Source organism: Populus nigra, chromosome 6 (genome assembly GCF_951802175.1).
Source record: "Populus nigra chromosome 6, ddPopNigr1.1, whole genome shotgun sequence".
Classification (NCBI taxonomy): Eukaryota; Viridiplantae; Streptophyta; class Magnoliopsida; order Malpighiales; family Salicaceae; genus Populus; species Populus nigra.
In genome coordinates, this window is record NC_084857.1 from 11,543,617 (window position 1) to 11,559,963 (window position 16,347).

General features: G+C 33.6%; 1 protein-coding gene across 4 annotated transcripts; it reads right to left on the minus strand.

The window, feature by feature from the left end:
- Positions 1-6,563: 6,563 nt before the first annotated feature.
- LOC133696675 (type IV inositol polyphosphate 5-phosphatase 7-like) lies at positions 6,564-11,896 on the minus strand. Of its 4 annotated transcripts, none has more exons than XM_062118921.1 (14): positions 11,287-11,896; positions 11,075-11,159; positions 10,525-10,593; positions 10,330-10,417; positions 10,121-10,225; positions 9,346-10,027; positions 9,035-9,228; positions 8,636-8,744; positions 8,364-8,512; positions 7,946-8,183; positions 7,648-7,720; positions 7,194-7,267; positions 7,001-7,104; positions 6,564-6,833 (listed from the first exon to the last, which is right to left on the minus strand). In XM_062118921.1, exons 1-10 carry the CDS (start codon positions 11,314-11,316, stop codon positions 7,961-7,963), a joined length of 1,734 nt encoding a protein of 577 aa, XP_061974905.1. In that variant the 5' UTR covers positions 11,317-11,896; the 3' UTR covers positions 6,564-6,833; positions 7,001-7,104; positions 7,194-7,267; positions 7,648-7,720; positions 7,946-7,960. The 4 variants fall into 4 exon arrangements, with proteins under 4 accessions (XP_061974905.1, XP_061974906.1, XP_061974908.1 ...); XM_062118922.1 differs by having other exon boundaries at positions 6,927-7,104; XM_062118924.1 differs by having other exon boundaries at positions 11,252-11,896.
- Positions 11,897-16,347: the final 4,451 nt, after the last annotated feature.

Sequence of the window (16,347 nt, forward strand, 5' to 3'; positions counted from 1 at the left end):
AGCCAGGCGCGACATCCCAACAAAATCTTTCACGTGGTACGGAAATGAAGATGAAAGTTACTAGCGGGACAATATGGGGTTTTTTTTGTTCATCTGCAGAAAGATATAAAGGCAGCCAAATATCGTAGCTCAAGCATTTCCATGCTTATCTGAGTTTTGTCGATCGTAAAGAAGACAAGCACCATGCAGTAAATATTAATTAATGAAACGCCGGTGATTCATTCTAAGAACTAGAAGGAGACGAGCCAGTGATTGAATGCATGTATGGAGATTAATACGTCTATCCATAGGGTGTTAATCAAGAACTGATCCAGATCATGTCCGCCCTGACAGTCCATCACATGTTCCTGGACTTGTCCAAAATCTCTTGTTGGCCTTTTGGACTTTCAACAACCCGAATAAGTTGAGATGCACAGTTATTAAACCCAAACTTGATGAGTTATTCAATAACCAGGTTAATTTTTTTCCAACATGTGTCGATTTATATAAAATAGTTATCTTTGAATTCATCATTGATTGAACAAGTCACAACTTATTAATTCAATTATCTATTTGATTTTTATAAAATAAAATTATTTTTTTAATTAAATAACATCGTTTTAATTAATTTTACTAGCTCAATTAATCTATAAATTTCATCATGGATCAAGTTGGTTTAACTGCTATGGTCATGTTTAGTATTGTGGTAGCGGTTGCTTTTCAAAATATTTTTTGTTTGGAAATATATTAAAATATTTTTTTTATTTTTTAAAATTTATTTTTTATATTAACACAAAAAAATTAAAAACATAAAAGAATAATTTTAAAAAAAAAAAATTTCTTCAAAACACTTTTAAAATATAAATGCAAAGGCTCTATGTCAAGAAGGGAGAACATTTTTTTTTTGGTGACACCTGTACATATACACACACATCAATCATAATGAAGACCGACTAATTAAATACCCCCTTGATATTTTCCAAATATTTAGTGTGCATAAAACAAGTATAAATATTGTGGCTTGACTGTCTTCTATAAAATGCCGAGAAAAGAAATGGTTAACGAATCGAAATGTTCTTTGTAAGTGAATCAATAATCCATCCAACATAAAAAATTATGAAAAAAGAAATACGCTCGGTAGGGGGTTGTACGTGGTATCATTTTGTCACAGGGTTAAAATCCATCAGGGTGTAGGCTGACAAAAAGCATTGCTGGATAGTAGTTACGGGGTGGCAGTCTGCGTGATAATAGCGAAAATCGACAGCATGCATGTGCGGCAACACGCAACAACTAGCACAACAGTGAGTTGACGAGAGTTGAGACTTAGGCGAGGATTGTCCAAGGCTTGGCGAAACAGTGCTGGGATGACACGATGAGACAGTGGAGAATTTGGCAGCGCTGGCGAATTCAGCAGCGTCGAGGAATTCGGCAGCGTCGACAAAATCGACAGCAAGGGCTAACGATAACTTGGACAGCGGACGGTCCAAGGCATGCGAGGCAGTTACGCTGGCAGCATGTGTGCTGGCAGTGGGCAGTTGGCTTGTGGGAGAACATGCCAATGCAGTTGCGGCAGTTTTGGGAGCAGTTATCGGCAGTTTCTTATGTGGAGAAGAAGTTGGCAGAACATGGGATAATGGGTGCTCCAGCTGTGCAGGAAGTTAGAGGCAGTTTATACTTGTAACTTCCATGATCTTGTAAATACATAGGCTGTAAAATGTGTAGCATGCAGAACGGATTGGGCATAGCACACAAGAAGGACTTTGTGTAATCCTTTAATTGAGTTAAAGAAAAGGTTGGGACTTATTCTTGTAAATTGTTATGTTGTACATTCTGTTCCCATTCAATTGTGTTATTCCGCTTGCTTGTGACATTGAAAGGGTGTGGGGATCTTTTAGGTTTGTGGGACAAACTAGTCGTAGGCAAAACACGAGTGAATAGGCGAGGAAAAGGCTGAGTCTAGCGAGACTAGACTGTCGCGCGAGGTTTGTTGCGAGAGCGAAAAATTGACCCCGTGACACATTCTATGGAGGAATGGACACTTGTTGACTTGTATGGAAATGGTCACACAAGGCACAGCTTTGGTTTCTAAAATGCGGCGACACCTATCCGGCGACACCGCAACAGGCATTTTTTTTGCGCCGCCCACGAACGAAATAAGAAAAGATTGGCATTTTCCTGGGAGTTTTTCTTTTTCTTTTTGGCTACAGCATTGTCTTGATCTGTGCTTGATGAGTTTTTGAGCTCCTGGATTCTGCTCTTTTCCACTCAATCGTTTGAAGTCCCAGCAAATTATCTGGCTGGAGAAACGAAAGTTTTGAAATTTTGGCATGGGTACTTCATTTATTATTCTAGTCTTTTCTCTTTTTTATGGAACCTTTTGTGTTTGAACGAGTTGAAGCGACCAACATCCAATTGAAATAGAAAGTAGATTTGAAGATTTGATAATAACATATCAAAATTATCCGTCTACGTGCGAAGCTTCTCCACAAATACTATATAGTAGTATATATAGGGTATGCAATTCTTACAAGTTTAGGGTATATACATGACAAGGAATGATACAAGAAATTTATCTTGGCAATACCTAAAAGATCAATCAATTAACTTGCTATAATGTAACCAATGGAAATATTGAAATTTCCAAATTGATATAAGTAATAGATTAGAGGAAGTCGTAGATTACTTGATGGCCATTGTTCATTTTACTTTAGCATGGAAACAGTATTGTATGACAGTGTTTTCTTTGACATGGGACTAGATATTAGTACTTTAAATATTTCACACTAATACAATGAAAAAAATGTATGCATGCTGTTACTAGGTGCATTTTGCTCCTGTGAATGCCGGAACGATCAGATTGCGTTGGGCCGTTTTGATGAAGCTGGTGCTGAGGAATATTCAGCAAGGATGAAGAAGCCAGGAAGAAATCCCTTTCTACAAGATGCCCGCAGGCTGGGCGGCTATATATTTAAATAATTGGCTGAAATTTCATTTAGTGGCAGGGGTGCATAGCTGGAAGGTTTTTGTATGCGGTTTGCCCTTTAATATTCTAGAGAAGATCAATGTAATGCTAATTTTTCATAATGGACATGTCGGTGAATGTTGTACAGTTTCAATTGCAGCTACAGAGAGATCTTGTTTTTATTAGGATTATACTCAATTAACAAGCGTACTTTCTAATTCAATTACATTTCGTGGTTCTTTTGATAACAGGCATGCGTTCGTGCAATTTTTCTGATTATATGGTTTTCTGGCACCCTTCCAGGACCAGAAAACTGAATTTCTAAAAGGTTTGCCCGTTGCTCATATATGCGCACAATCATGTAATTGTAAAAGTAAATTTTAAGAAATGAAGGGCAAGCAATTAGAGAGATTTATTATCAGTTTATATTTGATTTTCAATAAACTAAAGAGCAATGAGAATCTTGCTGTTTTTTTGCTTTCCAAACATCAGAGACCACTGGACAGAGTAAGCTCTTACTGATTTAAGAAACAGAGAAACAGGAGTAATTCTTTGGTATGTGCTGAATGCCAAGGACAAAAGAGAGACATGCTTTTGCCTTTACTGCTATTTGTTTAGCAAATGTTGCTTTCACCTCCCACTAGCTAAAAGTTTATAGACATCCACAACGTAGAAACCCCGGAATTTTTCCAGGCAAATTTCTCATCCTGAAAACTTTAAATATTAGTCAGATGCAGAGGTTAGTGGTGGAGTTGTTTATTTTACTTTATTTTCTTACATCATTAAAATTTAACAGACAGATAAGATCAAATGCAAAACAAAATGGAAGTGGAAATAGCAGAAATCATCACTTTCCAGTAACTCAGATGTGCGACATGTGTTCTGTTCGCCTTGCAGATAAAGAAGAGACAAGAATAATTAATGCTGTCTTTTTCAGTGAATCATGAGCCTAGAAAAAGCAAGCATGATACTTTTGATCTATATATAATCATAAGCTTCAAACAGTCTGCTGTTAGTTCAGGAAGAGCTATCATTTCACCTTTATATTTATATTTTTATTTTCTTTCTCCAAAATTCAGTTTTCATAATAGAGAACTGTTGAGATACTAAATTTGTTAATTAACAATGTATCAGATGTGCAGAACAATACATGCCTCAGCTCAGTGTTTTAAGGCTGGAGGTTGCATGCATTCCCTCTTCACCAGATAATTGTCCCTCAAGCTCAACAAACTCGGAGACTTCTCACATTGATTTTCGTTCTAATTCAGAAGATGAAGAATTTAGATACAACAAAGATTTTGATTCACTTCATACAATCCATCAAAATCAGTTTAACTCTTATTTTTATGATCATCAAGTCCATTGCTAAGCCAGAGGAGATCGTGCAATTGGAAAACGCAAAGAAGAAAGATACTCTGAAGCCCACGAAAACAAAAGCAAGAAAAATTAAAAGCAAATAGGAGAAGATAGTCCCAATGAATTGATTGAGGTGTCGGTTTCTGATGATGGAATCAGAAACAAGAACAGTGTATTTTTTTAAAAAAATAAATTTTTGTTGCACTTTAAAATAATAATATTTAATAAATACAACTATTATAAAACAAGATAAAATAAAATATGCTATTTTGCAAAAAAAATTAATAAATAGTGTTACTCTGCTAAATTCTTATATTACCGTGCTATTTTTTTTATATAAAAAAAAAGCTAGAGATGATGATGTATATAATTGGCAGTCTGTAATTATTAAAAAAACAACTCACGTGCTACGGAAAGCATAAGAAAAAAAAGATGAACTGCCCTTTATCAGTCGGAGCATGATAGGAACGTCACTCTGCTTCCTTTCAACCGGGGACCAGTTGCAAATAACTAAAGGAGGAGCAAGCAAGGGACCTGCAGAAATTATTGGAGAAGAGACAATGAAACTGCTAGATTCAATGGCCCTCTTCCTTTTTTCCTGTATTTTTTTATTGCTTAATTAGTTCTCTGATTTGTAACATTAAGTATTCGTTAATTTCATGTCATTCTTAAGTTCTGTAAGATTCAAAATGTTTGGCTTGCACTTTCTATTGGTCAGATGTATAAGTAAAGCTTTTTCTTTAACAAAGGAATGGTCTCTCTCTCCTCCTAGAACTTCAAGGGTGTTTTCGAGCCAACTTGCGTGTATCTTAATTAATTCTGTAGACTTTAAAATTAATGATCATGTAAGTTTTTAGTGGCCCTAAAATTTATTAGACTTGAACTGGTGATCTTTAAAAAACAAATTTAGAATCTAATCAGTTAAGTTATATCTTAATATTATTATTAATGAATAATAGTAGAAATAGAATGTCTGCTATGATGAGAAAAAATCATGATATAATAATGTTTCCACAATATCCACACTAGATGTAATTGATTTCATCATTAATTTTTTTTAATTTCAGAATCTTGCTTAATCAGCTGATTGTTGGTCAATTATTGCACTCAAAAGGGAGGCACAAAATCGGTTGAACCAAGTAAATACAAACCTGTTGCAATAATGATAATCAGTCAATTTTTTGGTTGATTTTACAGCAAGTAACTAATATAGGAGTGTTTGGAAGGATGGAACAATTGGTTTTTAAAGTATTTTTTTTAAATATATTAAAATAATATTTTTAATTTTTTAATATCAGTATATTATAAATAATAATAATTTTAAATAAAAAAATATTTAAATTTTCTTAAAATACTATTTAGAATACAATTTCAAAGTGTCCTGACTTCACCACCCAAAATAGGAAGTGAAACAAAAGGACTATATATAATGATGGCTCATAACTAACTTGACCACTCGAAATAGAAAGCTAATCACAGCGAGCTGCTCCGGTGCTCAGCACTCCCGCATTAAGACAAACTTGGCAAAGCAAAAGGTGAGGCAAATTCTGACATGGAAGGTGAAAACTAGATGCGAAACTACGTAAGAAATTAAGGTAATATTTAATAGAAGGTAGTGTCTTCTGATGTAATCCATACAGTTGGTCAAAAATATAAGAAAATGCCAAAAAAAATTTGAAAAAGTTGTCCTCATTTTCTCTCCCCATTAGACTGCATTGTATTCTCCTGTTTAAGTGGAGATCCTTGAGTTAAAACTCCAACCTCAAGGAAAGGACACTGGAGAGCCGTTGATTATTTATTTTGAGGAGGGAAAAAACTGTTCGTTATAAAGCTGGGAAGACGCTCTTGGTTAAGAACACCATATTTGACGAAGATAAAGATTATTTCTTTCATTATCGTTCCTGACGAGTATTTTGACGTGGGCTATGTTGCCAAAACAAGATCCATTACTAATGAAGTCGGAAAGAAACTTCAATGAATCTTATCTTTGTGCTGATAATGAATTATGCTGCACTTACGTTTGATTCGCCTGAAAAACACATTCTTGAAATGTCACATTGTGGATTGTGTAAAAAAGTTTGGAGTGATTGATTATGTCATGGCATACACTCCGAAAGAGTATTTATTCTCTATAAATCATGGCTTCCAATACACCTGCCAAAGCTGTAAAAGAAAAAAGAAAAAGCTAACAGCAGAGTACATGTGGATTATCAAGAAACCAACTTTTCCTGTAAATCAATAGCAACGACAGGAGGAGCAAGAGGCATTCTCAAATCTATCATAAGTTTCAATATATATAATTTTTTTCCTATCACTTTGGTAATGAATATCCATCGGATCTTTACTTGGTTTCTACATTTAAAACAAAAGGTGAGTTCCCTAAATGATTGTTTTGAGCATCCTTCATCTTCTTTCGGTCATCAAAATTTAAGAGTGTTTCCTAAACTAAAAAAAAAAAGATTAAAAAAAGAAAAGAATCATGAATAAATTGATCTTTAGTCACCGACTTCGCAGTTCCTGATGGGTTGAGTTCATCCTGCCCAAAAAAATAAAAATAAAAACTTCCATTATTGCTTGGCCCTAGTTATCTTGAAGTATAAAAGCAACCATGAAAACAAAGAGATTGTACCGAATCATAATGAAAAACTGATAGTGCTTGTACGAAACTGTGACAAAAAAGGTAGGTTTTAGTCAATCTGGTACCTCAATTATGTACCAAATAGCAACTGGAACGTTATGCTGATCGAAGTTACACGAGCTGATAATGTATGGAGTTAATTAGTTGACCAAATTACACATATTTACACCTGGAAAAAATGAAAGCGAAAATAAGGTTAGGCAAGGAAACGAAAATACACATCAAGACCAAGAAAAGGTAAAAGAGAGGAGAATCAACCTTTTTCAGTCAGTGGGCAACGGAATGTCTCTATATCACCCTTCAGGGCAAAATTTGTTCAAAGTGATTCCCGCCTGCAAATGGGGACCAAATGCTACATAAGCATAGGAACGACCAAAAAAATTTCTCAAGAAAACTTAAGAAGGGAAAGGGATTTTATTGGATGGCATACTTCATATGCCAGTATATATTCTGTTTTTGACCTTCATTTTCATTTAGATTCACAAAAGTCCATGTTCTCGATAACCAAAAGCAACAACGTTTCTTGTGAGATGTACAAAGGGTATCTGCCGGGTTCAAGATCTACATACTAAAGATGCTCTTCTGAGGACCACCATAATAGTGAATCCTCACATCAAATCCATTTTCGTATCCCTTCCCGTCCATTACAATGGAAAGATGGTGAAAAGCGAAAAACATTATGCGATAATAAAAAAGTAGAAGGAAGTTTCACCTGAGTGATTGAGGATGCCAAACCATACTTCATATGTGGAGAAAATTGTAATACTTGAAAACATATTTACAGCCTGGTTATAGCCCAAGAGAAACACTCGATCAGGGAAAAGAAAATAAATTGCAACAGCATATGTTCATAAGCACAAGCAAGATGGAAAGAATTAAATGAGGGACTACGTGAAGCATCTTGGAGCCTAACTACGTGGTTCACAGAAAAGTGAGTTTGTGCGATCACATTTGGGTGTTTGTCTATGCACATGCACACTAGTGAGAGACAGAAAGGGAGAAAGACATACCAATCTCATCAACCTTCAAAAAAAGTTCAGTTCGGTATACCCATGCGAGTAAGGGAAAAGCTCCTCTACCTCAATTCTGGAACTAGAATAACTAGTGCTTTTCCTCAATTGGTCGTGGCTCGATTCAACCTCTGCCCAAAATATTCCATAGACAGGCCTATGATCCGAGAACCGAGATTCCCCGCGTACATAAGATAATTGATGGAGACCTTCTCCATACCATAAAATTCTATCGCACCTTCAGCGTAAAATTATTTAATTAATCAGCAACTTTGACCACGTGTGGCACAGTATTGTAATCTTCATTTTTTTTTATAGCTGCTATAATCACTCGTAATTCTTTTTTTGCAGTTAAAAAAATGTTTATTTTTTCAGTTCCATATTTTCTTGTACAGTCAGGTAGGAGGGATGTTCTTACCAAGCTGGGGTTCGGCGTTTATCCTTTGGATGCATATCATCTCCTGCATATCTGTCAGAATTAGTTGAATACTTGTACGTTGGAGGAAAATAAATTTTCCCCTCATTCCATCCCACAAAAACACGACCTCGCCTCTGCTCTATCCTTAACTGCAACATAACCATCAGCAAATCAGACGGAAGCTGACACAAGTCATAAAATTGATTGATATTTTTTGAAATAGAGAAAGGAAACTAACAGAAGAGATCATGGAGAATATAGGTAAAACATGCCTGGTCATTTTCCAACAATGCCCTCCAATTTTGCATCTCAACTAGTGCCTTGGCAGCTCGGTAAGACAGGGCAATACGATAATTCAAATCCCCAAGCCAAATAACTCGACTGCAACAAATATATAGCAACATTAAAACTTTGAAAACAAATGTGGAATAATGAAGAAAAGGACAGTGCGAACCATATAAATCATTCACTTAGACATGCATGTGAATTTTGTTAAAAATGTTGAAAATTCTCACAGGGTAGGTTTTTTGTTGGGACATAACTCCTTGGGATTGTCAAAAGCACAACTTATTCATTTTAAATGTTTGGTAAATTATACTAATACATATGATATCCAAGCAAAGTGAAAAGCGTTGAAAAGGTTACTTGATAGCTGATGAGGGTGGTCTTACTCGTGTTCGAGGATTGTTTCTGGGGACTTCTCATCTCCCGCGTTATTAACCCGTGGAAACCTTGTCTTCTTAAGAATCTCCATGACATCTACATTCCTTCTTAACTCATCACCTTCCTTCTGTCCAGAGGTTAAATGGCTGCAAATGAAGCAAAAGCTTGTTTGGTGCAAGGACATGCTGACAGAAATAGATCCCTGCGACATCAAACAAAATATTACTTCTGTTCTCATAATAGTTAGTAATTCTGACTAATTTGGAAAATCCAAGTAATAAAGTAAATAGTGACACTCCATGATTCACTTGACCGATACCTTGTTTCCTAGGTAACCCATCAATCCTCTGCCAACACAAGATACCTTCATGTTTTTGACGTGATCCCTTAATTCACTCTTCACCCATATTGTCAGGAATATGCCAACCATTTGCTTACTTGCCACTAAGCAGTACCTTGAATGCCCTGGCCTCCCGTGTCCATCTTCGGTAGATGCAGAATAGGAACCTGGTGAATATAATACAGTACTTGGTGATTCCCCGGGCCCGTTATCATCATCCAAAGAGCTCCATCTGGAGTAATCACTGGGCCTTGAGTAATCACTGGGCCTTGAGTAGTCACTAGACCTGTTACCCCATCTATTGCTAGGATCATAGTCACTTGGCCTGTGACCGAATATTACCTGATCACATACACTGAATCGCCGATCAAGTCGTGGCTGTGGAATTGAAGGATCGTTGTCCATTCTCCAGCTATGGGTTGTCTGGAATGACCGGCGATGAAAGAAAGAAGCATTCTTTTGTCTAGATGATCCCTCGAAATCTGCATCTATTTCTACGATTGGCTCAGGGATTGGAGATGGTGTATAGCATCCACCACTTCCACTAGTTCCGGGAAGATTGTTTAGAGTCTTTCTGATGAGAGCCAGCCATTTTTTGGCAGGGCCATTGTCTTCTGCACCCAGAACATTACCAGCATTCAAAGGAACTATCTCTTGAAACCTGATACACAGATAAGTAGAAATATTTCCATCACTAATGGGCAATCACAGAATTTAGTTATAGGAATCGTAGATAATAACCACCAAATTATACCCAAGAACATAAATATCTGCCGGAGGTGAAGCATGAAGCCAGTCATCAAGACTTAAATTACTCGGAGGGGATCTTCCAGCCACGTTCCATGAAGCTACAAAAATACTGCCCAAAATAGAAACAGAAAAGCAGTTGGTACTTAAACAGGAAAAAATGCATATATTTAAGGAAGAAAACTGTGAGAAAAAAGAAAATCTATGACACGATACCTGTGGTTTTGAACGTCTATGATACGAGGATGGTCGAGATTCATTCTACGTCGACGGAACTGCTCTGGATTCTTGCTAAATTTCTCTGCTTCAGAGTGAGGGAAAATAATTAACAGGACAGCATTAATCAGAATTTAAACCCAATTGAGACACATATTCACCCTAAGAAATCTTTAAATTCTGATGGTACCGCACCTGTTTTGCTCTTTTTAATTGTACATGGCTCCCTCTCTGAGAAGCTAGTCCTGTACTCAACTTCACCCCCTGATGAAAGAAAATCACATGTAAAGTCGATCCTAATTTTTAAAGAAAGGGTAAACTGGAGATGAATGTGGAGAAGTTGAATTGATAGCGAAAGCAAAACGAGATAATAACGTAAAATTGTCATCAGCAGATACAGTATCACTTTGGTTGCAGAGAAAATGCAGGATCAAATGTAAATAGAATAATGAAAATTTTTATTTCTTTCACTCCTTGGAACTCAAAAACAAAAGCCTCCATCTAACTCGGGGTGGTTCTACTATTTGGCAGAGGTGCATAAAGTTGGTGATATTTGAGATTCACAATGCCATTAGCATCTAATTCACAAGGATATTCCTCCTTTTCTCTGTTTTCTCAGAAACCAACCAGAGGATGAGAAACTGCACTATAAATAAAGTGGATTCTTTGATTCCATTGAATCAAAAACCCCAAGTTTGATTAAAGTTAGTCATCACGCAGAAGCCCAAGAAAAGAAAATGCCAACCTCCGTAAATATTATCAGCTTGAAAGTCCTCATTTTTGCTCTTGATGTTGAACCACTTTCTGACCATTTTCTTGGACCAGGAGAGCTTTACCCAACAAAACAAAAAACAAATTAACTAATGAAATCCAAAAAACATCATAATTGCTCAATAATAAATAAGGGAAAAAACAGATATACTTGTCAATGATGTACAGGAAAATGAAGTGAAAAACCTTGCTTTTCTTGGAATTCCCATCAGTCATTTTTCACTGTTAATTCATATAGCTCTTATTTTACTTTCTCCCCCTCCCCGGTTCCCAAGCTTTGATTAATGCCACCAGAAAAAGGTCACTAACTCAAAAGATATAGAACTCCACAGCTGGAATTCTCCTTCCACAATTTATGAGCTTTCAGTATATCAAGCTTTGAAGCAAGTCAGGAAGGTCTTTACTCTCTACAAACTCTAAAAACCTCTGAAAGCTACCCCAAACCCAGCCAAATACACTCAACCACGAATGGATTTCTTGGTCTCGACTAGAAATGAATCAAAAGGGACCAAACAGCAAATGGGTGTTCTTGGTTTCCTCTTGTAGTAAGACTTTGTCAATGCGCTAATGAAACGCTTATGAACAAGAAACAAGAAGAAACCCGCAAAGCATGAGAATGCAATTAGTCAAGAGAGACAAACGCTTTAATGCATGGAAGTGAGATGAGAGATTCTTGAAGTAGAACAAGACAATGTAGGAGACATAGATAGAGAAATAAAGGAAAGCAAAGTTTTTTAGACAGAGAGATAGTGAGAGAAACAAAGCTTATAAGCTTCTCTCTCCATGTCTCCCTTTGAAACAAAGAGGCCTCGTTCTCAGCAAACAGCAAAGTATCGATTTTGAACAGAATAAAGTGCAGCGTTAGAGAGAGAAGAGACAAAAGACTTGGTCTTCAGGAATGCCTTTTTCTTTTTCCTTTTTTTTTTATTTTTTTTTAAAACTTCAAATTTCAAGGCAGAGCCATGATGGGACAAACGGGCAGTCGTTTAGTGTAGGATCACTTGCAAAAAAACGGCAAACAAAACCTGCCCCCGGTCAGCAAACGTGTAGAGGGTGAGAGAGGGCCAATAGTGGGGGGACGTGTATTTTAATAATTATTGTTTTTTTAATTATTTTTTATTTAAAAATTATTAAAATAATATTTTTAAAAATTTTATTTTTATACTAGTACATTAAAATAATCTAAAAATATTAAAAAAACTTTAATTTTTTACAAAAATATTTTTAAAATACAAAAAACAAACATGTTAGTACAAATTGAATTTTTTAATATTTCTATTATATTTATTATTTATTAGATAAAACATTAAGGTTATTTATACATTATTTATCATATTACAAGAATGTATTATTTATTTAACTATTATTTAATAAAAAATAAAATAATATATATATATATATATCAATATTAAAATTTGTATATACTATATTTTAATTAAAAAACAATTCTAAATGTTATATAAATATATTTTAAATTAAATTTGTGCAGATTTGAATTTAATATATATTTATATTATATAAATATATTTACCCACCCAATTTTAAAATATTCATCTATTCAGTTTTGAATTAAATTGACATTTCTAATTGCAAATATTGCCCTGCTCTCTACTCTTCGCATTTTGGTCTTCAATCAAAGTGCACAAGAAAGAAAGCAGTTAAAAGAAGGAGAAAGATGAAGGAATATGACTATGTGTAGCAGTTCTATCTATATATATTTTGTTTATATCTCTATCTCTCTCTCTTTATATTTTTCCTTACCTTTCTTTTTCGTTAGTGTTATGTTTGGAATATTGACAAATTAAGAGATGCCTCTACATATAGTGTGTTTGATAGTGTGGTTGCGATTGCTTTTCAAATAATTTTTCATGTTAAAATACATGTCAATGATGTTTTTTTATTTTTTAAAAATCATTTTTGACATCAGCACATCAAAATAATTTGAAAACACTAAAAACTTATTAATTTGAAGATAATAAAAAAATAAAAAATTTCAAATTTTATCAAAAACACTTTTGAAACGCAGAAACAAACAGGCCCATATTGGCTTTCTATATATATATATATAAACAAAAGGATGTTGGATTAATTTGGGTAAATTCAGATTAATACGTAAAAGATTCACGACTTAAATTACAAGATAATGATAACCTCGTATGAAATAAAATAAAAAAATATATTGTAATTTAATTCTCAACCAATCAAATGTTAAATAATACAATTAAAAAAAACACGAGCCAACTCAAATTAACTTTTCAAATATGGATCATGAAATTGGAATAACCCAACAGAAAAAAAAAATTATAAAAAAATTATAAAACTCAAATCACAATCAATTTAATGTCGAGGGATAAAATTTAAAAAAAATCAATTAAAAAAATAATTGAACCATTCTAAGTTAATCTGCTAAACCTCTAAGTAATTCTCAATAAACCCAAATATTAAAAAATAAATTTAAAGAAAAATGAATTACAGAAAATGACAAAAAACTAAGTCAATCAAGTAAACCTACAAACCTACGACCTAGTTTACAAAATTAAGATAACCTCATAAAAAAAAATTAAAAAAAATTACAAGTCTCAATCTCTAATAAATTCAATGTTAAAATATGAAATAAAAAAATAAACTTTTTATTTTAAAAAGAAGAAGAAACAACTATTGTTCTACTAAACAATAGTTTACGAGGAGATAAACAACCATCCTCTTCCTCAATTAATTTTTGTTAATTAGATATTTGACTCACGTTTTGTCACAGGTTAAATCATTTTTCTCAATAAAAAAAATGAAGATACAAGTTTTTCCAACATATTTTTGGATATAAAAGAAATTCTTAACCATAAATCAAAATATTTATACATGCATCTAATTGATTAAATTAATATTTGATAAAAAGATAACTATGATTAAGATATTTGACTTCATAATAAGAGCTATATACTTAGTCATGTCTAATAACTTTGTGTTTTATAATAAATATTCTATTTAACTAAACTATTATCCATGCCACTAAAAAGTAAAAGAAATCACTAACAAAATTAAATTGAATAAAATTATAAAACTCAACTATAAAACAATCCAATGAATGGAAAAATTAGAACTTTTTTTTTAAATCAATCTAATGTTAAAGGATTGAATAAAAAAAAATCAATTTATAAAAACCAAGACAACCTAGGTGAACCTCCTGAATTTGAGTTAATTTTTAAAACTCACAACTCATAAGATCTTAGATATGGAATCAATTAAGAAGCTCAATTCCAAATCAATTTAATATTGAATGATGAAATAAAAAAATTAAAGAAATTGCCAAAGTGAAAAATATAACAATCAAAAGAATAAGAATCAGATTTGATAGAAAAAAAAATCAATGATAAAATTGTAAAAAAAAATCTTATTAAATAAAACATATATCAATGAAAAGTGATGATAAAATTTAAAAGATGAAAATATTAAAGGGAATTGAAACAAAAAAGAATTACAGTTTTATAAATTATTTTAAATAAATAAATAATAATTTAAAAAACAGAGATTAAATTTAAAAAGATAATCAATTAAAAAGCTATTTTAAAATTTTAAAAGAACTGTTGTGAAAATCAAGGAAAAAAAATTATCGATGCCAAAGCAAATGGCTTTTGGCCGCACCGCTGCCTCGCCACGAAGACAATGCTAAAGACAATTCAAACTCCTCCGTGGAAGTAGAAGGTGACAATATTTGACCAGTTTGATCTCCTTTTGGCTCAATCTCGGGGTTGTCTTTGAAAACAATGGCATCCTCTCATTTTTTACAAATTCTTTGTAATAAAATTAAAATCTCAATCAATCAATTTCGAATATGTTTATTTGATCCTCTCAATACGTTCTTTTATTATTATTATTATTATTATTATTATAAATGTGCAGTCTTCTCCTTCTAAATTTATGGCCCAGCAATACCCGCTTCTTCTTTTTTCCTTTTGGAGAGGACGGGTTTCATTGCAATATCGCACTTGCAGAACAAACTCTTCGTGCTTAAAGAAAACGTCGAAGAGTTCCCATGAGGGCTTATTATACTTATGTGATAAATTAATGAAAGAGATGGTTTTGAGAATACATTTGTCAATGTTGAGGAGGATCGGCTTGATTATATTATGGCGAATCAAAATGATCTTATACCAGACACATATCAGGGCATCTATGAATCTGTTCTTGAAGGGGATGCTGAGGGCTCTTCAACTGGCAAAATCAGATACATGATCAATACCTATCATGATGCCATGGCGATTTGCAGACATTATGGTCATCCGAATCTTTTTATCACATTCACTTGCAATGTCAAATGGCCTGAAATTCAAAGAGAGCTTAAGGAGCATAGGTCCTATAAGACTGAAGATGATTCGGATATGTTATGAGAGAGTCAAATTATTTTTTATTAACATGGATTTTAGCTTGTATATATCTCGATTAATTCCACATGCTCTGAAGTTAACAATTATATAAGTTTTTAATGGTTCAAAAGAAACTCAAACTCGTGAACATTAAAGAGGCAAACTTACTGATATACTATCTATCATTCATTAAATCAAGTCTTTTGTTAGAACTATTGTCTTTCTTAATTTATTTGATGTCTTTCTCTTTAAGATGTTTGCACTGTTGAGTTTCGAAGGAGGGGTCTGCCATATTGTCACTTGCTTATTTGGTTAGGCGCGGAATTTAAATGTTAAACCCCAGCTGATATATATTGACTCAATTATCTCAGCTGAATTCCCAGATAAAATCACAGACCTAATTTTTCATGAAATTAATTGTTTCTACATTTATGATTCACGGTCCATATTCATTCTAGAACACCAGCTGTGGATCGCGTTCAGGTCCACCTCTCACTTCATCAAAATATTGTCTTTTCTGGTCATCAACCTTTGCCATCAGTTCAATACATTTTTATTTTCTTCTTTGCTCATTTATTTCTACATGCAAGCACAGTTAAGTTTTCAACTGTGAAATCTAGATAGAACGACTTACCGAGTGAAATCTAGGAGGCACATGGGACAAGAAATGACGTGGTAATATATTTAAGATTCCACATAACGCGAATACCTCGTTAACAAAACACAGAAAATGTGGGTGAATCACAGAAAATGTGGGTGAATCACTTTAAACATCCACAAAACATTATTTATCATGTTTTTTTTTTTAATTTTCACCGTTAAACATGCCAATATCTTATTTCTTTTAATTTCATCTTTTAATATTATATTATTTTAAAAATTATAT